This window comes from Prionailurus viverrinus, chromosome A2, assembly GCF_022837055.1.
Source record: "Prionailurus viverrinus isolate Anna chromosome A2, UM_Priviv_1.0, whole genome shotgun sequence".
Taxonomy (NCBI): domain Eukaryota; kingdom Metazoa; phylum Chordata; class Mammalia; order Carnivora; family Felidae; genus Prionailurus; species Prionailurus viverrinus.
In genome coordinates, this window is record NC_062562.1 from 12,775,933 (window position 1) to 12,798,014 (window position 22,082).

Below are 22,082 nucleotides of genomic sequence, written 5' to 3' on the forward strand. Positions count from 1 at the left end.
CCCTGGTCTCTGGCCCTCTCTAGCCAACTTCTGAGACTCGGGTGCCAAATGGGAGCCCAGGGTTCTTGGATGTCTGAGTTCACTCTCCCAACAAGTCATTCTGAAGTGTTTGCTGTACCTTACCCCTCCCCCCGCACCTCCCCCCTCCCCCGCCGCAGCAAATGCCCACCTCCCCGTTTCCCAGACTCTGGTCTCAGGGCACCCTGGGTCCCGGCTCCTAAAGAGCCCCTTTGCTTCCTTCAGACGAAGCGTTTTCTCTCCTCCGTGTCTATTTCTTTGGCATCTGGGGGTCTCATTTTCTGAGTCTCTCTCCCCACTGTCAAAAGAGGCCCAGGATGTCCATGGAGAAGCACTGATTCATGCTACAAAGCGGATGAATCTCAAACACATCGTGCTGAGTGAAAACAGCCAGACGCAGCAGCCCACGTGTTGTATGATTCCATGTATATAAAATGTCCAGAGCAAAATAAAAAATAAAAAATAAATAAAAAATAAAATGTCCAGGGCAGGCAGATTCGAAGAGACAGAAAGATTAGTGGTTGCCAGCGGCTGGGGGGTGGGGGCTGGGGAGCGACTGCTAAAGGGGACGAGCTTCCCCTTGGGGTGGGGAGAACGTTCTGGAACTAGACAGAGTGACGGTTGCAAAACGTAGTGAATGCTCTAAATGCCACTGAACTGTGTATTTTAAACTGGTTACTTTTATGTCATGTGATTTTTCACCTACAAAAAAAAAAAAAAATGTTCACGGAACCGTGGGAGACGGAGGAGCATACGGTGAGGGTCTCTCTTGGAAGAGCATCTGGGGAAACTGAGGCCCAGGTGGGCCAGGAGGAGGCCCATTCTCGGAGAAGCCCTGCCCTGTCCCCGGGGGGGGGGGGGGGGGGGGCAACTGGGCCGGTCAGGGTCAGGCGCCCGGGAGGCCATGAGGTCAGAGCCATGGGAACAAAGAAACAGTGTCCCAGGCCTGGCACAGTGGGGACGGGGACCCCGTGACCCCGCACAGAGCAGCCTTCACTGGCAATAGGGCCAGGCCAGGCCAGGGGGTGGAGTGGGCTGCAGGACTGATGTGTGAGGCCTGGGGGAGGGGCAGAGACAGAGAGAGACAGAGACAGATTGAGAGAAACATAAGGAAAGAGGGAAGAGACCGGTTAGAGAGAGGGCCAAAGTCACGACCTCCCCTCGAGGAGCCTGAGACCCCACCCGAGGAGACACCATCATGGGCCCCATTTCACAGATGGAGACACTGAGCCCAGAGGCCTCAGCTGCCTGTGAACAGATGGATTCAGAGAGAGCCCCCTCCCCTCCCCGCCCCCCAGTGGGGCTGAGCGGTGAGTGGGGAGTGAGCCTCATGCCCCAGGGCTGCCCCATCACCGAGGTCGGCCCTTCCAGGCCTCAGCTACCCCATCTGCAAAATAGGCTGTAGCGAGGATAAAGGAGGATTTGGGCTCCCGGCAGATCGTGCCCCCCGGACAGCCAGCGTAATTAATCATTGTCTGGGGGGCCTCCAGTGGCCTCTGCTCTCGTCACAGCTCCTTCCCATCTCCCCAAAGTCAGAGCAGCCACTGGAAAGACATCGAAGGAGGGAGAGAAGAGTGGAGGAGGGGTCAGAGCTAGACACAGATGCCCTCCCCCCAGCTCCTTGATGTCAGGGCTGGGTGCAGGGAGGGGCTGGGGGTGTTCCAAGGGAGAGTAGGGACCCCTTGAACTGGGGTTTATAGAATGCAACAGCACTCCCCGCAGAGGGGCACAGCAGAGACCAAAGCTCAGGGGACATGCTTTGGGGGAACATCAGGATGAGCCAGGAGGTCTCGGACTCCACAGGAGAGATGAAGGTGATAAGTCGGACAGGGACCTCGAGCGTCAGGCTGAAGGGCTGGGCTTTTTTCCCAAGGGCACTGGGGAGCCATAGCAGGTGTGTGAGCAGGACGCCAGTCACAGGTGAAGTGGTGTTTCTATCCTTATCAAAGTCAGGATCTGCACTTCACCTTCCCCCATGCCGGATCTGCACACCCACCTCCTTTGGCCTGCCCGCCCCTACTCCAGGAAGCCCTGGGGTGCCCTCGGTGGCCCCTCCCAGCTGCCCTAGAAACACAGCTGGGGTATGCCCCTAGGGCTGCCCCACTTTCAGCCGCCTCACGAACTGCTGGGAGGGGGAGGCAGGAAGGATTGGGTTAAAAGGGGCCGCCGGAAATGGAAATCGTGACAGGAGGAACCACAGAATTTCCCCACCCCCTCAGCCTCCGCCTCCTTCCTGGGTAGAGTGACCTTCAGTCAGCCCAGGGTTGAGCTTTTCCCTTCTCGTGGCCACAAGACCCTGACGCCCCTGGAGGGCATCTGAGAATGTTGAGGGATGAATAGGATTTTGCAAGGAGAAAATCTGTTCGTTTTTTTTAAATCAAACACATTTCTAGGCATCACTTATTCGTTCAACAATCACACTCCCTGATGCCCCTTAGAGATACCTGAGAAGGGTTTTGATGGATGTATAGAAGTTTGCAGGAAAACAAATCACTTATTCCTTCGGTAAAAATGTTCTTTGATGCTTCTTAAATTTGAAGCGGGTTTTGAAAGATGCATAGGCGTTCACCAGGGGAAAATTGCACTCCTTGTTCGATTGATTCAGCGAGTCAGTCAATAAATGTCCCCTAGCGCCCACGGAAGGTGTAATTTTGGAAGTTCTATGTGGAAGTTCTCCAGGTGGAGCAAGGGCATTTGAAACCTCTCTGGTGGCTCCCCCTCCAGCAGCTCCCCCATTTGCCTGGTCCAACCGCCTCTGGTACAGGGAACCGCTCTTTCCCCAAGATTGCAGCCAAAGTCCCAGGGAAGACTGATTGGCTGAGCTTGGGTTTCATGTCCACCGTGAGCCTGTCACCCTGGCTGAAGTGAATGAAAAGTCTCTAGGTCACATGTCCACCCCAACTTGGACTCTAGGAGAACTTGTAGGCAGAACAGACCAGAGACAGGGCTGTCGTCGGTCGCTGTAAGGTGTGCGCTCCCCATTACCCGGGGTAGACAAGCCATAGCCTGAGGTCCTTTTAGCATAGGGTTGCCAGATAAAACGTGCCCTATTAAATGAGAATTTCAGGGGGCGCCTGGGTGGCGCAGTCGGTTAAGCGTCCCACTTCAGCCAGGTCACGATCTCGCGGTCCGTGAGTTCGAGCCCCTCGTCGGGCTCTGGGCTGATGGCTCGGAGCCTGGAGCCTGTTTCCGATTCTGTGTCTCCCTCTCTCTCTGCCCCTCCCCCGTTCATGCTCTGTCTCTCTCTGTCCCAAAAATAAATAAACATTGAAAAAAAAAATCTTTTTTAAATAAATAAAATAAATGAGAATTTCAGGTTAAACGCCCCCTAAGTTTTTAGCGTATCTACTTACCAAGGATCGCGTGGAACATTATGAACAATTATTCATTGTTTGTCTGAAATTACATTTAACTGGGTGGCTGAGACGGAGTGCCTTCAATAACAGGGATTTCTTTCCTTACAGTTCTGAAGGCTACAAGTCCAAGATCAAGATGTTGGCAGGTTTGGCTTCTTCTGGGGTCTTTCTCCCCGGCTTGCAGATGGGGTTTTCCTGCGTGTTCACGTGGCCTTCCTTCTGTGCGTGCCTGTGCCCTAATCTCTTCTTTTTTTTTTTTAATTTTTTTTTTAACGTTTATTTATTTTTGAGACAGAGAGACACAGAGCATGAGCAGGGGAGGGGCAGAGAGAGAGGGAGACACAGAATCTGAAACAGGCTCCAGGCTCTGAGCTGTCAGCGCAGAGCCCGACGCGGGGCTCGAACCCACGGACCGTGAGATCATGACCTGAGCCGAAGTCGGACGTTTAACCGACCGAGCCACCCAGGCGCCCCCCTAATCTCTTCTTATAAAGACAGCAATCATATTGGATTAGGATCTACCCAGGTCACCTCATTTTACGTGAATTGTCCCTTTAAAGTCCCTCTCTCCGAACACAGTCACATTCTGAAGGACCTACGGTGAGGATTTCAACGTCTGGATTTTGGAAAAACATGACTCAGCTTACAGCAGCGGCTGCTTTTGACTGCACAGAACAGTCTGGCCGTTTTTGAAAAAGCAGAAATACAGAGTTACCGTACGACCCAGGAATTTCACGCCTAGATGTAGACCCAAGAGACTTGAAAGCATAGGTCCACACAATAACTTGCGCATGAATGTTCACAGCAGCGCAACTCACAAGAGCCCAACAGTGGAAAAACTCAAATGTCCATCGACAGGTGGACGGATAAACAAAACGGGGTCCATCCACACGGTGGAATATTATTCAGCCATAAAAAGGAAGGAAGCCCCGATTCAAGCTACAGCGTGGGTGCAACTTGAAAACATCATGTGGAGCGACAGAAGCCGGACACAAAAGGCCACCCGTTGTAGGAGTCCATTTATGTGAAACGTCTAGAACAGGCAAAGCCACGGGGACAGAAAGCAGATTGGCGGCTGCCGGAGGGAGGATGGTGAGTGCTCACGGGTAAAGGTTTTCTTCTAGGGTTGGTGAAATGTTCTGCGATTAGATAGTGGTGACGATTGCACAATTCTGAGAATATGCTAAGAACCACGGAATGGTACTCTTTAAAAAGATCTATTTTAGGGGCTCCGGGGTGGCTCGGTCTGTTAAGCGTCGGACTCTTGATTTCGGCTCAGGTCATGATCTCACGGTTTTGGGGGTTTCAGCCCCGAGTTGGGCTCTGTGCAATGATGGCGTGGAGCCTGCCTGGGATTCTCCCTCTCCTCTCTCTCTCTCTCTCTCTGCCCCTCCCCCCCTTGCGCTTTCTCTGTCTCTCTCAAAATAAATAAACTTAAAAAATAAAAATAAATTAAAAGGTATATTTTATGGTGGGTGAATTATATGTCAATTTTATTTATTTATTTTTATTTATCTTTCATAAATTTGTGAGGGGAGTACCAGTACCTTTTTATTTTATTTTTTTAATGTTGACTTATTTTTGAGAGAGAGAGAGACAGAGCGTGGGCAGGGGAGGGGCAGAGAGAGAGGGAGACACAGAATCCGAAGCAGGCTCCAGGCTCCGAGCTGTCAGCACAGAGCCCGACGCGGGGCTCGGACTCACAGACCTCGAGATCATGACCTGAGCCGAAGTCGGAGCTTACCCGACTGAGACACCCAGGCGCCCCTCCTTTTTTTTTTTTTTTATTTAATGTTTATTTTTGAGAGAAAGAGAGCACCAGCAGGTGAAGAGTGGAGAGAGAGGGGGACAGAGGATCAGAAGTGGGTTCTGGGCTCACAGCAGCTTAGCCCAATGCGGGGCTCAAACTCCCAAAACCGTGAGATCATGATCTGAGCTGAAGTTTGACGCTCAGCTGACTGAGCCACCCAGGCACCCCAATATTTCAGTTTTAAAGTGTGTATGACAAAAACAAAATTTCAGGAAGCCCTGTATTTTTATGTGCTCAATCTGGCCACTGTAATTTGGTAGGAGCCTACCCAGACTCAAAGGCAATCGGGCGGTCCCTGGGGTCTCTCCTCCAGCCTGAGAAGATCCTGTAATGTCTAAGTCCAACGGATAGCCAAGGGAACCTGCAGGTGCAGAGACAGTGGCAGTCCCAGTGGAAGAGAGAATATGGATCCCATCTTGGCACTTGGGCTTCTCCCTGCCTCAGTTTCCCTTCTGCAAAGGGGGGCTGATCAATTATCACCAGATACCTGTGGAAGGTGGTCCTCATTAGGCGCTTAGTCAGGTGCCCAGCTGACTCGGCGAAGGGAGTCCTCCTCAAAACAGAAACCGGCAACAGTGGCTGCCTGTTCTTGTAAATAAAGTTTTATTGGGGCTAGGGCCAGAATTAAGGTGAAACCAGTAAGGCAGCGTGATGTAAAGGCAGAGGCAGAGCCTGCATTTTTGGTGTTTCGTTCATCCTGCGCTTTTCGCATTAGTTTAGATTCTTTACATTATTGTATTCGAATCTTGCGTACCTTAATCACTGATATTTGTGGCCCTTTTCAAATTTTGAACAGAACTGAGGGTCTTGTTGTGCGCCCTGGGCACATCAACTAACTTCTCTGAGCCTCAGTTTCCGTCTCTGCAAAATGGGGGTGCTAACGTTCCCTTATTCCCAGGAGGATTCATTGAAAACTGGTTTCATCTTGGCTGGGGGGCAAGGGTGGGGCCTGGAAGGGCGGGTCTGGCCCATCCAATGGAGGCGGGGCCCTTCCAGGAGGGCTCCCAGGGAGGGGCGGGGCCAGGACACGTCAGCTGACCGGCTTGACCAATGGCGCGGGGTGGCGGGGCTTGGCAGGCTGGGGCGGGGCCGGGGGCGGGCCAGGCGGCGCGGACTAGCGGGCCATGGACGAGCCGAGCCTCCTGCGGCGCCGAGGGCTCCAGGTGAGGCCCCTGCGTGGGCGGGCGGAGGGCGCGGCCGAGTGCACCTGGCTTGGGTGTCAGGGGCGAGGTTTCGGCGTCCGGAGAAACTGAGGCGGAGAGCGGGGCGCGCGCTCCGATCGCTCCTTCTGCCCGCTTTTCAAAGTGCTTTTCGCCTGATGGGAAGGGGACGTAGACTCCGTTCGGTTTGACAGATGGAGAAACTGAGGCTCCAAGCGCTAGCGTGGGAGACGGGGGCTGAGGGTTGGGCCCCTTCCCACCAGCTGCTCTAATAATATGAGCAACAGCAGCCTTTGAGCGCTCACCATATGGTCCTCGTCGTGTTAATCTTTTTACTAGTGATATATTCTTATTAATTAATGTGGATCATTACCTGCCTCGTGCCTTCGCTGCGCCACCGCGCCCCAGCCTCGGCTCACCCCTAAGGTGAGCCAAGGAGGTTGGGGCTGTCCGGGCGCCCATTTGTCAGACAGGGAAACTGAGGCTCGGGTCTGGAAAAGTCACAAACTCGAGGTCGCCCGACAGAGGTTCAATCCGGCAGCCTTAACTGGCTCTCTGTTGCAGAAAGCACTGCAAACTGGCTTGCGGGGGGCCGGGCGGGCGGGGGGGGGGGTGTCGAGGGCAGGAGACACTTTTGCTTATCCGGATCTCAGTTTCCCCATTGGCTGTAGGGGCCCTCCTCTTCTGACCTCTGGCCCTGAGTTTGTGCGTGAGAGAGTTCGAACCCACGCAGGGGCCATGGGACCCCGATGGGCGACTCCTTTGACTTTTCTGGCCCTCAGTTTCCCTTATCTCTGTGCAAAGGGAATTAAGATGATCTAGCCGAGGCGTAGACCACACCCTTAAGAAGCCACCAGGTTGCCTGTCGGGAACCTGGGATTCCTCATTTACCCAACAAACATTTCTTGAGTGCCTGCTGGAGAGGCGGCGGGGTGTTCACCCTCTGAAACCGCTCTCCTGGGTCTCCTAGCCTGTTGGGGGGTATGGGCGCCTGAGCAGCAGTGACCCCAGGGAGTTGTCAGCTGCAATGTGGGACGCTCAGGCACTCTTGGAGAAGGCGCCTGACCCAAGCGTTGCTGGGTGGTCTTGGAGCAGAGGAAGCAGCGCGGGGGGCAGGGGCGGGCGGGGGGGGGTGCATGGGGAAATAAGAGAGTCTGAGGGAAGCTAGAACCTTGGAAGGACGGGGTGGGGGTGGGGTCCGGGAGGGCAGGGGCAGAGATGAAAGGCAGAAGCACCCCCACCCCCAGGCGTGGCGGGGGGGGGGGGGGCGCAAGGGGAAAGTCCGCGGCCAGAGATCAGAGCGAGGGGCCTGGGCGTAGGGGAGGGGGCGGTGAGCCGTGGGGTGTTGTGGGGGGACAGGCCCCGCCCCGAGCCCCAGTTAGACGCGAGCCCCGCCCGCGGCCTCTTAAAATAGAGAAACTGCCTTCGGGTAGGCGAATGGGGGCGCTGCTGACGTCAAGAAGTGGGGGCCTGTTTCACGGGGAGGAGGCACCCGCTCCCTGATGACGCGTGCCATGCTACAAAAGGGGAAACTGAGGCTCAGAGAAGCCTAGCCCCTGCCCAGGTGTCACAGCACGTAGGTGACAGAGTCAGGATTCGAACCCAGGCAGGTCTGGCTCGCCCTCTTGCTCTGTGGAGGCAGAGGGACAAGTAGAGATTGCCCAGATGAGTGAGGGAATTCCGGGTGGAGGGCACAGCACGTGCAAAGGCCCAGAAGCATGTAACTATATATGTTGCATGGGGAAACTAGAAGCCAGGCTCGGGCCAGGACTGTGAGAGTGGACGCTCTGCTTCAGGGCGTTCCAGTGTCGATTTTGAAGAGGTTAGATTTTCTCCCTAAGGTCATTGGGAGCTATGGAAAGTGCTGGTGCAAGGGAGGAACACTATCAGACCTGAAGGCTTTGAAAGACTCCTCTGGAGCAGGTGGGGGCCACAGAGGGGGCCAGAGGCCAGGAAGTTACCTGGAGTAAATAACCAAATAGGAGACCGTGAAAATAATAAAAAAATTAGTCATAGTAGATGTATAGAGCTGCCTGGGTGGCTCAGTCAGTTCAGCATCTGACTCTCGACTTTGGCTCAGGTCATGATCTCACTCACAGTCATGAGGTTGAGCCCAGTGTTGGGCTCTGCACGGAGTGTGGAGCCTGCTTGGGATCCTCTCTCTCCCTCTCTCTCTCCCCCTCTCCCCCCCACCCTGAAAATAAATAAATAAACATTTTGAAAAACTTAAAAAAAATAATAATAGTAGAAATATAAATAATGTCTCACAGTAACGGGCACCCACAAATGGGGCATAAGCTATCCGGTACCTTAACTCGGAGCTTTGTTAATGGGCCCAGGAGCACCCCCAGCCAAGCAGGTAGCAGCCTCCTGGTCAGAGCCAGTCAGATACTCTGGAGGCTGACCCTTCCAAAGGTCAAAGAGTCGATTCATAGAAGCTTGAGGAAGTGGAGGGGACTCAAGTCAGTTGCTGACTGGCTAGTATAGACCATATCCGTGGGAAGGCTGGCTAATCTGACTGGGGCAGTGTGCTGGGAGGTGGTAAGCAGGAACTGGTCTGGCCCTTGGAATCCCAGTTTGCGCTGGGTCAGAGGAAGAGCTGGGAACTGGGCCTTCCCGCTTTGGGTTAAGCTCAGTCTTCTGTGCAGCACTTATGGGTGCCGGTTAACGTGAGCTCCACTCCTCGCATTGTTATTGCTACGACTACTATTCTTATTATTCTATCGTTATTTTTTTATCATCTCCCACTTGGGCCTTTGCTTCACAAGCCACGCTTCTTTTTTTTCATTTTTTTATTTTTACGTTTTTATTTATTTCTTTAGAGAGAGAGAGAATCCCAAGCAGGTTCCACACTGTCAGCAACAGAGCCCGACTCGGGGCTCGAACTCATGAACCGTGAGATCATGACCTGAGCCGAAATCGAGAGCCGGATGCTTAACCGACTGAGCCACCCAGGTGCCCCGAACCACAGACTTTTAAAACACCAGATCTCCAAATCCAGGGGCAGTGAAGGTGGCCAGAGCTTGTATCTATCTGAACTTTGTCTCTGCTGCTGCTGGAGGCATTCCCTGGAAGGTCCATCCTGCATCCTCGTGGCCCAGTTCAACTTACTCTTCTCCTCCAAAAAGCCCTCAGGCTGGTGCTCTGTGGTCCCTGCTGACTTCTCTCTCCCTTCACTGCAGTTGCCAACTTCCCGTGGGGCTTGGTGCCAGCCAGCCTGGGTCCTACCCCCACCGCACAGATTCCCACCAGCCTGACCACCCCCCACCCAGGAAGCCTCTTGGCTCCCCCCACCTCCAGCCCCTTCTCTCCCCCTGGGTCTCCCCAGTGCCTCCAGTTGTGGGGGTGTCCATGCCCCGGGGGGGGTTCCTCAGGATGGAGCTGAGGCTTCTGGCTGGGAGGCAGCATTGCCCAGCCCAGCCAAGAACCGAAGAGGTTGCCGTAAATATTATCTTTAAAGGGCATTTCCAAGGGATCGGGCCCCCACCTACTCTGGTCTATGCGGGAGTCACTCCTTGAGAACAGCCGGCAAAGAGGGGGCTGAAGGCGGAAGCAGATGGCTCTGGGAGCAGAGGGTCCGGGGGCGGTGCCGGGAGAATTCCATGTGGTCCCAGCTTTCCACAGAGCCTTTGCAGGGGGCTGCCGACCTTCCCTCGCTTCTCTCTGCCACTTTACATCTTTTTGTATTTTGGAAGCAAATTAAAATTTGTGGTTAAATTGGTGGTTATTATTAACCTCACAACATCATTGTCTTGGCACTGATTTATCCAAGCCTCCCCAGTGCCGGGCTCTTAGCTTGTTTCTCGATTCCTCCCAGGACCCTATGGAACCGGGAGGCTTTCCAAACGAAGAAACTGATGTGAAATTGTTTGGCGGGGGTCACACAGCTCGGATGATGGGGAGCCAGACTGGGAACCCAGAACGGCCAGGGCTTTGGAAGGAAATGGTTGGGATGGGGGAGGGGGTGCCGGAGCAAGGAAGTCCTGGGTTCAGATGCCAGCTCCTCGCTGTTTCACGGGTTAGAGGAGAGGGGTCAGCTGGCATAAGACCCCATAACAATTGGAGGGGGCAGAAGGAGGCCTTAATGGTGGTGGTGGTTCCTATGACTGTGATCAATTGCCCTGAACGATAGTGAGCTCTCCATTCCCAGAGGTATTCAGGCAGACAGAAACACCCCGGGATGGCAGGTCAGCCTCTTCCCACCTTGAACCGCCCGGTTTTGTGGGCTCAGGGTAGCTGGGGTCAGGCCTCGGGGTGACACCCCTCCTCTTGGACCCTCCTCTTCCCCTGCTGGGGGACCCAGCCAACCTCTCCCAGCCCCGTCCTGCACCGGGCAGCTTCCAGCCCCCTTGAATTGGCTGTGGGGGCTGATGACGTCAGTGGTTGCCATGGTGAACGCCCCGCTCTGGATGTGGGCAGTCCGGAGAGCCCACCTAGGTAAAAATAGTCATGTGTCTGTCCTCCACAGGACCGCCCTGGCGTGTGTGTTTGGGGGGGGGGGGGGAGCAGGGGGGGGTGGGTGGGGATGTCCAGAGACCTGGATTCCCTTCCTTCTCCTTGCCAAGAGACATGGGCAGCTGGCTTCCCTGTGCGCCTCGGTTTCCCAGCCTGAAAAACGGCCCTTGCTCCTGGTCTGTATGTATTAGGTGGCTCAGTAAAATTTATCAGCTATTACGATAGTCCACCTAGGCCCTTGCTGAGCTCAACAATAACACAACGCACAACAGCCACGATAATAATGGCTGATCATTACTACCCTGGGACCCTCCCGATGTTACCCTCCACCTTATAGGTGGGAAAATCAAAGCACCAATTGCGCAAGTTACTTGCTCAAGGTCCCACAGCCAGGCAAGAACAGATAATAAATAGATCTGGACCCAGGTCTGAGTGTCCCTAGATTCTAAACTTGCGTGACATGGCCTTTTGAGAATTTAGAAACCTTCTTGGGTGAGCTACTTTTGAGGATGGACTCCGGGGTCACCGTGAACCCCAAGTGCACGGCTTTTCGCCCTGCATATGGCGAGGGCACCCAGGGTTGGTGCAGCCAGCTTGCTGAGCTCTAAAAGGGTCTTCAAAAGGGAGTCACTGATTAGTGTCCCCACCCCCCATCGGATCCCAAGACACAAATCCACATAAGCTTTGCAGAAGTGACTTTCAGATCTGGGAGGGGGCAGAGTGAGGACGAGTCAAGAATCTCCCTTTCCTCGAACAATTGTTACTATTTAGCCACTATTGACATACTTCTTTACAAATATAACTAATTTGTTATTTAAAATAATGAAGTTATGGGGCGCCTGGGTGGCTCAGTGGGTTAAGCGTTCGACTCTTGATTTCAGCTCAGGTCATGATCTCCATGTTCTCGTGAGTTCGAGCCCCGCATCGGGTTCTGTGCTGACAGTGCTGAGCCTGCGTGGGATTCTCTCTCTCTCCTCTCTCTCTGTCTCCTCTCTCTCTCTGTCTCTCTGCCCCTCCCCCACTCTGGCTCCCTCTCTCTCTCAAAATAAATAAATAAACTTTAAAATCAAATAAAATAATGAAGTTATTTTTAGTACAAGGAGGGTTTGAGCTAGGCAGGGAGGTGATTGGGAGTCTGGAGGGCTTTCAGGAGGAAGGGGTGCCTGGGCTGAGGGATGATGTGCAATTGACTAGCACCAGAGGGGAGGGAAGGCAGTCTTGGCAGAAGACACAGCTGGTGCAAAGGCTCTGAGGCAGGGCAGAACCCAGAATATGGGGCAGCAGAAAAGAGGCATTGGCTGGAGCTGAGTGAGCGAGGGGCCACCTTCGGGGTGAGGTGGGTGGAGGGCCGGGGATGTGAAGGGCCTGTCTCCTTGGGAATGACCCCTGTTTCCTCTCATTTCAGAAGGAGCTGAGCCTGCCACGCCGGGGACGTGGGTGAGTTCACCTAAGGCCAGTGGGCTGGGCTGGACCCAACGGTCCTGGGCACAGATATTTCAGCGGCAGCCTCCAGACTGTGAATTTATTTGATAATTACAACAAAGCTGCTCACCTTGATCCTTTCCCCCGGTGTTTGCAAAGTGCTTTGGAAGTGCTTCATTTGGCCCGCCCAAGCTGGGGGCCCACGCCAGTTTGCAAATGTGGAGATTGAAGCGCTGTAGGGTTGCACAGCTGGCACAAGGGCATCCAGACTGGAAAAGGAACCCTTGTCTAGCATCTAGAGTCCAAATGAGAGGATTCCAGCCAAGTATCCTGGGGCCAGCTTGCATGTCTCCCATGACGGGGAGCTCACTGTCAGGGAACACAGGTAGAAAATTGTATCCTTCAGGGTCACATTAGCATTTTTCTGTAGGCTGGCATTTTCGGATCCCAGAGCTCACAGACCGTTGTGTGTCGTGTCTTTGCTGGTTTACAGACGGGAAAGCACAGCCCAGGACAGGGAGGGTTTTGCCTTGTGCTAGTGGTCCGGAGGTGTGTGAGTGTAGAACACCCGCTCTTTGGGGGCTGTGCTTGCCTGAGGGATGGGAATTCTCTTGTCCGGCAGTGAAATTACCTACTTAACAAACTTTTTTGGGGTGCCTCCTGTGTATCAGGCCCTGTTCCAGGCATGGGGGGGACACAGAGACAACTCGATGCTGGACCCTGCCCATGGAGCTCACACTCTCTTGGGGAGAGTTATGGTGAAAAGATGTACTGCAGGGGAGAAATTAAACAGAGGAGCTGGGGGTGGGGGTGGGGGGGCTTTAGCCCTGTTGGAGAAGGTAACATTTGAGCCTAGATCTAGAAGAGGAAGAAGAGGCAAGAGGGAAAGTCTGAGGGGAAGAGCATTCCAGTTAGAGGGAACAGCATGGGCAAAGGTCCTGGGGTGCAAACCAGCTTGGCATTGAAAGAACATCATGGAGACGGCAGTAGCTGGAGTGAAGAGAGCACAGGGGAGGTGAAGGGAGAGAGGAGGGAGGTCCTGGGGTTTGGATGAGAGTTTGAAATCTGATGGTGGGGATGGGGTCAGACTGGCCCCCAAGCCCTGACCATATGTTCTTGATGGACTGGGGATGTGCAGCTGGTGGGGAGGAGCCTGAGGGGCCCGTAGGGGCGGGGCTCCGGCATTGACCGGAAGGCGGGCACTGTCCCTGGCCTTTGCCCAGGCTCGCGGCGGGGTGGTGGACCGGAATCAGTCAGAACCACGGAGGACAAAGTCCTGGGCCACGGGGCAGAACGAGGACAAAGACTCCCTGAGAGCTGTCTACTTTCTGCTGCCTACCGCGTTCTTGACCGGGTCTAAGTGGGGTGTCGAGGGGGGGCCATAGCCAGACACAACCCCGGAGTCTTGGGAGCTGGGCTGGGCAAAAGGGAGGGTGGGACTCGGGGCGCCATGGGTTGTTGTGTAGGGACGGCTCCGCCGAAGAGGGGCCCATGGGACCGAACTGGGATGTGGGTGAGGGGGACGACGTTCCAGACAGGGACCCCAGCGAAGCAAAGGCCTGGAGGCGTGGACCGGCCTCTGATGTGCGTGGGGATGCTGAGACCCGCCGCGAGGGGCTGTGCTGAGCGGCAGGCGGTGGGGGAATAGGGACAGGACGCGCTCAGATCCGGGGTCCGAGAGACAACACCCCCCCACCACCACCACCCCCGCACCTCCCGGGGAGGGGTGGGGCGAGGGCAGAGACCCGGCCGGGAAGGGGTGGGGCCAGGCGATGGAGCAATAATGCCAATCGAGGAGGCAGTGACCGCCCTTCCTTTTCGGCCGCGCAGCCCTGGGGCTCGAGACCCGAGACCCGGCAGCCTCGGCGTCCCTCTCTCCGGGAGGGGGTGGCACCTGCCACTCCAGCCTCCCGCAGCCCGACTTTTCCTGCTGGGCTGGGCCTGCGCGCAGGTGCGGGCCCCGAGCCCCGCCCCGAGGCGGAGAGAGCCCGCCCCCCCGCGCCCCCGGCGGCCCGGCCTCCGCGCCGCCGCGTCCGTCGCGCCCGCCAGGCGTGCTGTCCCCAAGTCCGCCTCTGTGGGTCTGTCCGATCGCGCCACCATCAGGGGTTGGGGGCCACAAAGAGGGCTTTGGCACCCAGCCGCGTAGACGCAACCCCGGCCTCAGCATGAAGTCTCGCAGGGACAAGCTTCACATCCCGGCGCTGACCCTCGAGTGAGTGCTTGGCGAAGAAGGGGGGAAATGGGGAGGGAGGAAGAGAGGCAGACTGACAACCGCCCTTCCCCCCGCGTCTCTTTTTAAGTCGCCCAGAGTCAGACCGCCGCCTCCGGGGAGCCCTCCCGGGTCATCGGTCAGGCCCCACCCCCGCGGCCTTGGCGAGACCCAGAATCCCGGGCCTTGGGGGCTCCTTCTCCCTAAGGGAACCTAAGTCCTGGTCCGAATTCGGATTCGGCCACACGCAGGGGCCACCACCAGGTTCACCGTCCCCGGCCTCTTTCTTTACAGTCTGTCTCCGAGCAGCCAGAGCCCATCTTTGCTGAGCCCCAGCAGCCCCTGCAGCCTTTGCAGCCCCTCACTGGGCCTGCATCCCTGGAGGTAAGTGACAGCACTTGGGGGGCGGGGCTCGGACATTGCCCTGACACCCCAGAACCTCGGAAGCCGCCCAGACCCAGCTTCCTCACCAAGGTACTGTGGGCCTCAGTTTACCCCTCCATAAAATGAAACTACTATCCACATTAGGGCCTTGATGGGGGAAATTCCATTTTCAACCACAGCCAACAGGTCCTCCATCCGACAGGTGGCCAAGGTGAGGCTAGAACTTGAGCTGTGGCCCAAGGACATCCCTGGGACAGATGCTGGGTTCCCAGCCTGCTCTGGGCCCTCCCTGCTGAATCAGCCTTGCCTTCCAGCCTGTGACCTCCAGGACCCTCCCCACACCCAGCTCAGCTGGCCAGAAAGCTCCTCCCTCTGAATGTACACACACACACACACACACACACACACACACACACACACACAAAGCTGAGAGTTCACCGTTAGAGCCCCACGCACTGTACCAGGCAAAGTGGCGTCAGGAGGAAAGAACCAGCTTGACTGAGTGCCAGCCCTGTACCAAATATCTTCTGTTTCCTGCACAAGCCGAGAGGGAGGCGCCCTTCCTGTCCCCATTTCTCAGCTGAGGAAACTGAGGCTGAGAGGAGACGCCACTTCTCCTGGTTCAGTACGTCTGAGGACCGAGCATCAGGGCCAGCTTGGCTACCAGAGTCTGTTGAGGGTTTGAGGCAGCCTCTGTGACTGGCGCATCTCAGGGTCTTGCCCCCTCTATAGGAGGGAAGATCAGGGTTGTCGTGGGCTCTTCGCACGGCTTGGGGAAAGTTCAGGGAGGTGACAGATGTGTGAGTCAGTCATGTCTAGAATTCAATGGCCCATCAATCATTTATACCTCAGTATGAACGAACTGATTAGATTCTTTCCATAGACCTTTCGTGGGGAGAAGAGAGAACAATTTGGAGCCCTCACTGGGTGCTGGGCAACAGACAGTTCCCTTCATTAAGTAGGTACCTACTGTGAGCCAGATGCTAAGGGCATAGCTGTGAACAAGATTAATGTAATCCTTCCCTCATGGGCCTCTCAGTCAGATCTCTGGAGGTGGGCAGTGAACAAGTGAGGAGACAAACAAGAGCCATTCAGACGGTGACCCCTTGGGGGAGGTGGTGTTTTAGCCAAGGTCGAGGCAGAGCTAGGGGAAGAGAGGTACCAGGCAATGGGAACTGTACGTGCAAAGGTCCTGAGGCAGGACCAAGAATTGAAAAGCTTCTGTGGCTGCCTTGGGGGAAGAAAGGTCTGCCGAGGACAAGTGATAGGAAGGGAGGTGGCCAGGATAACATCTGGGTAGAAAATGGTGGGGCCTAGACCAGGTCGGGGTATCCAGTGGAGACTGCCGTACCCCCCATTTAGGGGAGGAGGAAACTCAGGACATCAGAGTATGTTGTGCAGAGGTACCCTGGGAAAGAGTGTCGGGCCAAATCTGACACCGACTGCTTGGCCTCAACCACCAAGTGAACAACAGCTGAGCCAGTTTACCAGGAGCAAATGGAGGCAGAGAGTTTGGGGCTCTGAGCAGAAAAGCCTCCTCACCCGCCACCAGAGGGCAGCAGAGCCCCATCACCTTGGGCCAGGCAAGGAAATGGGTCCCTGCCTCCCCTGCTCCAAGTACCCTAGGAATAAGCCCACGTTTGTTCCCTCGGCCTCCAAGTCCCCATGAGTCTGGCCCCTGCCACCTCTTATCTCCCTGTCACCTATCTCCCCATCTCGCTCACCATACTCTAGCCATGAGGCTTCCTGGGCTGCCAGAGTATAAGCTGGTCCAGCCTCAGGGCCTTTGCATTTGCTACTCCTCTGCCCAGAGCTCCATTTCCTCCTTTCTTTGTTTGTCACGCCCTCAGATAGGGAGCTTTTTCTGAACACAGCCCCCATTCAGGGCCTCCCAAGCCCCAGATACATCCATTATGCCTGTCCATTTTCCTCATTGAGACTGCATTATGGGTGTGATTTCCATGTTTTCTTGTGTGATTCTTAGGTTATTTTTCTCACCCAGAGGTTTGGGAGCCCCTTGAGGGCCAGAGCTGGATCTGTCCTCTCTATTCTGGGGCGGGGCCTGGTATACAGCAGGTGCTCAGTTAATGCTTATGGCATGGACAAATGGGAAGGAGGTGGGAGGGCTCTGCCTGTGGTGGTGAGCAGGAGGTAATCGAAGAAGGTCATGAACTCAAGGTCGTGAATTCGGCCCTCGTGGACAAGGGGGCAATGAAAAGCACCGTCAGAAGAATGTTCCCTCTGGGGCCTTGAATGTCAGGGACAGGAAGAATTTGTATTTTTCTATCCAGGGAGCTAAGAACCATACAGCATATAGAGTTGGGAGGGGTGTGGACAGTGCATGGGCAGGTGGGAAGGGCTTGGGATGGTCAGACCACGGAGGGGTTGAGGGTAGGGTTCTGTATGCTCACTGGGGCTTTGCCATTTACATAGTCACTTAGCACAAGCAGAGGGAGGCAGGTCCTGAGTTACGGACAGGGTTAGGATCTGAGACCTAGGAGAGGGATTCACCCAGAAGTGTGGTTTTGCTGTAACAGCACTGAGGAGCCACGGAGGGCGGGTGAGTTGGGGAGGGACGTGATCTGGTGGGCAGGGGGCTGACGCCAGACATCGGTGGCTTAGTCAGCCTTTCACGGGAGGCCTTTGCCACGGCCACAGGCGTTCTGGATTGTCAGCTGCGGCATTGTTCTGCAGAGGAGGAAACTGAGGCCAGATGGGCGTGGGAGAAGTGGCTGCTGGGGATGCCAGCGCAGTGGGAGTAATGGGGGGCACGGAGGCACTATAGGGTGCCACCACAGCTGGGATTGACGGGTAATTCCTTTACGAACTGCGCAGAAGCATCCCTGGCACACATGGTGGGGAGGGTTTGTGGGCACGGTATGTCAGCATATGGTGACACCAGACCACGATTCCATCTCTACTTGGGCCTCACACCAGGTCTGGAATCTACCCACTTTTCCCCACAGCCTCACCCTGGTCCGGGCCCCAGTGTCGTCCTCCCAGACCCTGTTACAGCCTCTCACTAGCCTCCTGCCACCTGCATTCCTGCCCCTGACAGCTCCTGTTCCCCATGGAAGACGGTGGGGAGGGGCGGAATTGACAAACAATTCAGACCATGCCCCTTCCCTGCTCACACGTCCTCCATGGCTCCCCATTGCTTCTCCCGTTACAACTGCACTCTTCCTGCAACGTTTACATGTTAAGTCCTGCTGGCCTCTTCCCCTCAGTCTGGTCTCAGGGCTTTTGCACAAGTTGCGCCCTCTGTTGGGAACACTTCCCATGGCTGGCCCCTCTTCCTTCTCAATGTGTCCCCTCCTCAGAGAGGTCTCCTGGCTAAAGTCACCCTTTGCCATTTGTTACCTCTGTTCTTTTCCTTCCTTGACTATGGTGTTTGAAATTATCTTGATCATTGAGTCGTTTGCTGTTTACTGTCTGCTTCCCCCACCAGACTTGGGGCCTCTGAGGGCAGGGTACTCAGGGTTTAGCACAGGGTCAGGAACACAGTAGTTACTCAATAAATGTTGTGTGAGTGAATGACCAGCGAGGGGTGTTTGAGACCCAGGCCCAGGGGACCTGGAGAGCATCAGGAGGACAAACCCAGTAGCTTCCTGAGGGTGACTGTGGCCATGGCCAAGGCAGGATGGGGAGTCTCTTGAGAAACCTGAGAAGCAAAATTCGTGGCAAGAAGGTTGGGGGGAGTTAGGGTTACACACCAGGCGGGGGCCCCTATCCATGACTTCTCAGATATGGGGTCTGGGCTTCAGCGTCTGGGTTGGTTCCCAAAGCATCATGTGATCTGTGAAGAGGCCACCCCCAGGGTGACACTGTCCCTGACTTCCGGGACGGTCATGAGAGGAAGAAGCATTAATTCACTCCCTCCTGTGTCAGACGTTCCTATTTCTATGGTGAACGGGTACTGCATTCCCAGCCCTTTCTGTGCCTCCGATTCCATTCCATTTTCCTGAGGGGACATCTGTAGAGGGAGAAACAGAGGCCTGGAAGTTAGCCTGATGCTAATAACATTTATCACACATTTATCAGGCACTGTTGTGGGCGCCACCTTACGTCTAATTCATGTAATCATCCTATCAGCCCAATTTCCCTCCCATTTTACACTTGAGAAGACAGGCCTCAGAAGTTAAATCAGGTATCCCCTGAGTCGGGTAGCCAAGTTGACGGCCTTTCCGTCACCATAGACAGGCAAAGCATGTCCGATGCCCTGATTTCCGTTTGCCCAACACGTCCTTTCTGCCAGTCCAGTGCTGAGAGATGCCGGGGCCTCAGGGAGCCCAAGCCCGAGAAGACAGAGCCAGACAGACGAGAAAAGGTTTCCTGGAAGAGGGGACGCTGGATTTTGCCAGGCAGGAAGGACATTCCAAGAAGTGGAGCCACCGTGGGGCACGGTAGCATGAGCCAGGCCAGGCCCTGGGATAGGTCTCAAGTGCCACACTCAGAAGGGGTTCGCGCGGGGGGGAGAGAGGGAAAAGGAGACGTGAACAGATGGACGTTTTGAGGGCAGGGGGCTACGTTCCACCGCCTCACCCAACAGGCGCCAACGCCCCGCCCCCGCCGCCCGCAGCCCTGGCAACGCCCCGCCCCTCCGCCCGCGGCCCTGGCAACGCCCAGCCCACTAAGCCCGCACGCGGGTCCGCCAGCCTCGCTTCCGCGTCGCTCGCTCCGCCCCGCGAGGCCCCGCCCCCGCGAGGCCCCGCCCCCGCGCTCGCCTGGGCGGGTTCCCGGCCGCGTTCCGGGGCGCGCGCTTCCTCCTCGCCCCCTAACCCCAGCCCCGCGGCGCGCACCCCCTACCCCGCTCCGCGGGGCTCCTGGGGCCAATCCCGCCGCGGAGGTTCGTGCCCCGCCGCCGCCGCCGCTGCGCCCCCGCGCCTCCCGGGTCTCGGGCGGCGGCGGCGGCACAAAGAGAAGCAGCATGTCCGACCCCAGCTACTGGACGGCGGTGGCTGCGCCAGGCCACCGGAGCCGCCTTGCCAAGGGCGCGCTGCTGCAGCGCTCCAAGAGGTAGGGGGCACCGTGCGGGCAAAGGCGCGGCGGCCGGCCAAGCAAACACGAGTTGCCAGAAGTATATCCCGGCGGCGTGGCGTGGGCCACTGTGTGCGGCGGTAGGGGGCAGGGGGGGACGCTTTGGGATCGAGGTATCCTCTAGGACCCCAGATACCCTCGTTTCGCCCGTCGTTACCCCGGAGTGGGGTGTCTGCCCGCCGGGGTCTTAGTTAAGGGGGTGGTAACACAGGCAGAAGGGACTTGGGACCGAGTCAGGATTCGAACCCGGGTCTCTAGGCCTGGGAGACCTGGGGAGGGGCTTCTTGGAAAAACTGAGGCTAGTCTGGCCCTGGGGCTCAGTTAGCGGAAATATTGTTTCAGAAGCAGATATTTACCGCACGAGGCTGGCATGCAGGTGGTGTGTCAGCAGCCGGGTCACGGGGGTAAAATACTGGGTTTAGCCTCCAGCGAAGCCTGGCTTCTCTTGGAGTCTGTTTCCTCTTCTGAAAAGAAAAGGCCAGGTAAGGGCTGTGGACTTTACAGGACTTGGGTTCAAATTCCTGCCCAGCCACTGCCTGGCTGTGTGACCTTAGGCAGTTCCTTAACCTCTCTGTTCTTAGATGTTTCACTGGTGCTGGGTTGGGGCGTTCCTAGAGGGCTAGGCACCGAGACCAGCTGCTGAAGGACCTGGAATGCTAGGTTCAGGGCTTAGACGCTTCTCCCAGATCCTGTGGAGTTACAGAGGGCTTATGGGCACCTTAGGGATCGGGTACAGGAAGCTGGCCTCAGGCCAGCGTTTTCTGTCGTATTCTCACTCTGTGTTGTCCCACTCGGGTGTTTATTGAATGGCTAGGCAGAGCTTCTCAGCGTCCTGGGCCTTCTCCAGAGAGGGCTGAGCAAATAGTCGACACTAGACAGTTGCTCGGAAGTGCACAAATGATGCCCGGTTCCCCTTTGAGACCTCAAATATGGCTGTGTTTTCTTTTCAAGAAGGCCCCGCCTGAGAGCGAGAGGGAGGTGGCCAAGTGTTTTTCCCGAAGGCAGCTGTTAGTGATAAATGATGCATTGGGGTGCAGCATGGAGCTGAGGACCCAGATGAGGGCTGGGAGAGGATGTGGGACTGGCGGGGGTATGGGTGTGTGTGTGGGGGGGGGGTTGTTGGCAGGAAGTCTTGCAGGAACCTGTGGGTTTCACTTTTGCTTCTGTACATCAGACTACAGGACAGTTCCCTGCGGCTGTTGACATCCGTGGCCTCAGTTTCCTCGGCTGGGAAGTGGGTGCAACTGGTGTCTCTCACCTCCGGGTTTGTTGGGATTGGCAAAGGGTGACTTAATTCACCGGGGAGGCATTGCCTGCCCTCCCACTGCGTGCACTAGACCCTGCAGGAGTTGTGGGGAGAAAGATGACAGTATACGTGCCCACGGCCATCGACCCAGTGCTGGGCCCAGAGCTGAACACTGTGTACGTAGTGCATCAGATCTTCCCAGCACCTTGCAGGGTGTACAGATGGGAAACAAGCTCAGAAGGGCAGGTGCACATAGTGTCGTGGACAGGCTGGATCCCTCCTCCCTGCCTGTCTTGATGCCTGGGTCGGCGGCTGACCCTGCTCTCCCGTGTCTTAGCCTGCTCTGTGCCTTCTGCCTGGGACACCATTCCTGGCCCTGTAAGGCCCTGAGGTTTCTCTCTCCCTCCCTGCGCCACCGAGCTGCGTTGGCGGCTCAGAGTATGTGGGCTGCTGCACTTGTCGAGCAAGCAGAGCCGTTGCTGGGCGACTGCACCGGGGAAGGTGGGGAGACGGTTCGCTCTCAATTTCCCTCTGCCGGGGCGGGGGCCGGGGCCGGGGCACAGGTGGGAGAGGCCGGGCAGGCGTGGGAGTGGCCTGGGCCAGGGGGTCTGGAAGCCAGAAGACAAGGGAGGGAAACGTGTGGGCAAAAGTTGGGCAGAACAGGAAGGGCAGGACCTAATGTGCGAGATGCTGATTCTCGGGGGTTTTTAAGGATCAGGTTGGCATTTTGGGGGGATCGTGGGGAGGAAGGTCGCCAAGAGATTGGGGCAGTGAGCCTGAGAGGGGGTGCGTGGAATGGAACGGGAACCTGCCTCAGTTCACCAGTGAGCTCCGGGGTCCTCTCCACTCTCTGCCTTATTTGCCGGTGCTCCTGGCCGGGGCATGGCGTCAGCGAAGGAGTGGGGGTGGGATGGTGAACACAGAAGCGTGAGAAGGCTCACGGGGGGCTCCTGGCCATGTGCAGTGTCCCCCCAGGGGTCTGGAA

The 22,082-nt window shown here is 56.3% G+C and overlaps 1 protein-coding gene across 25 annotated transcripts in view; it reads left to right on the forward strand.

The window, feature by feature from the left end:
• The first annotated feature begins 6,290 nt into the window (after positions 1-6,290).
• Positions 6,291-22,082, forward strand: part of MAST3 (microtubule associated serine/threonine kinase 3) — a 37,247-nt gene continuing 21,455 nt past the window's right edge. For 13 of the 25 annotated variants that reach the window (XM_047830002.1, XM_047830020.1, XM_047830058.1 and 10 more), the window contains exons 1-3: positions 6,306-6,347; positions 12,205-12,236; positions 14,725-14,814. In XM_047830002.1, coding sequence (XP_047685958.1) covers positions 6,309-6,347; positions 12,205-12,236; positions 14,725-14,814 — 161 coding nt within the window. In that variant the 5' untranslated portion in view covers positions 6,306-6,308. Of the gene's footprint in view, positions 6,348-12,204; positions 12,237-14,024; positions 14,434-14,724; positions 14,815-17,435; positions 19,831-22,082 lie in introns of those variants that run through there. The other 12 variants (XM_047830184.1, XM_047830193.1, XM_047830212.1 and 9 more) reach the window with 6 other exon arrangements.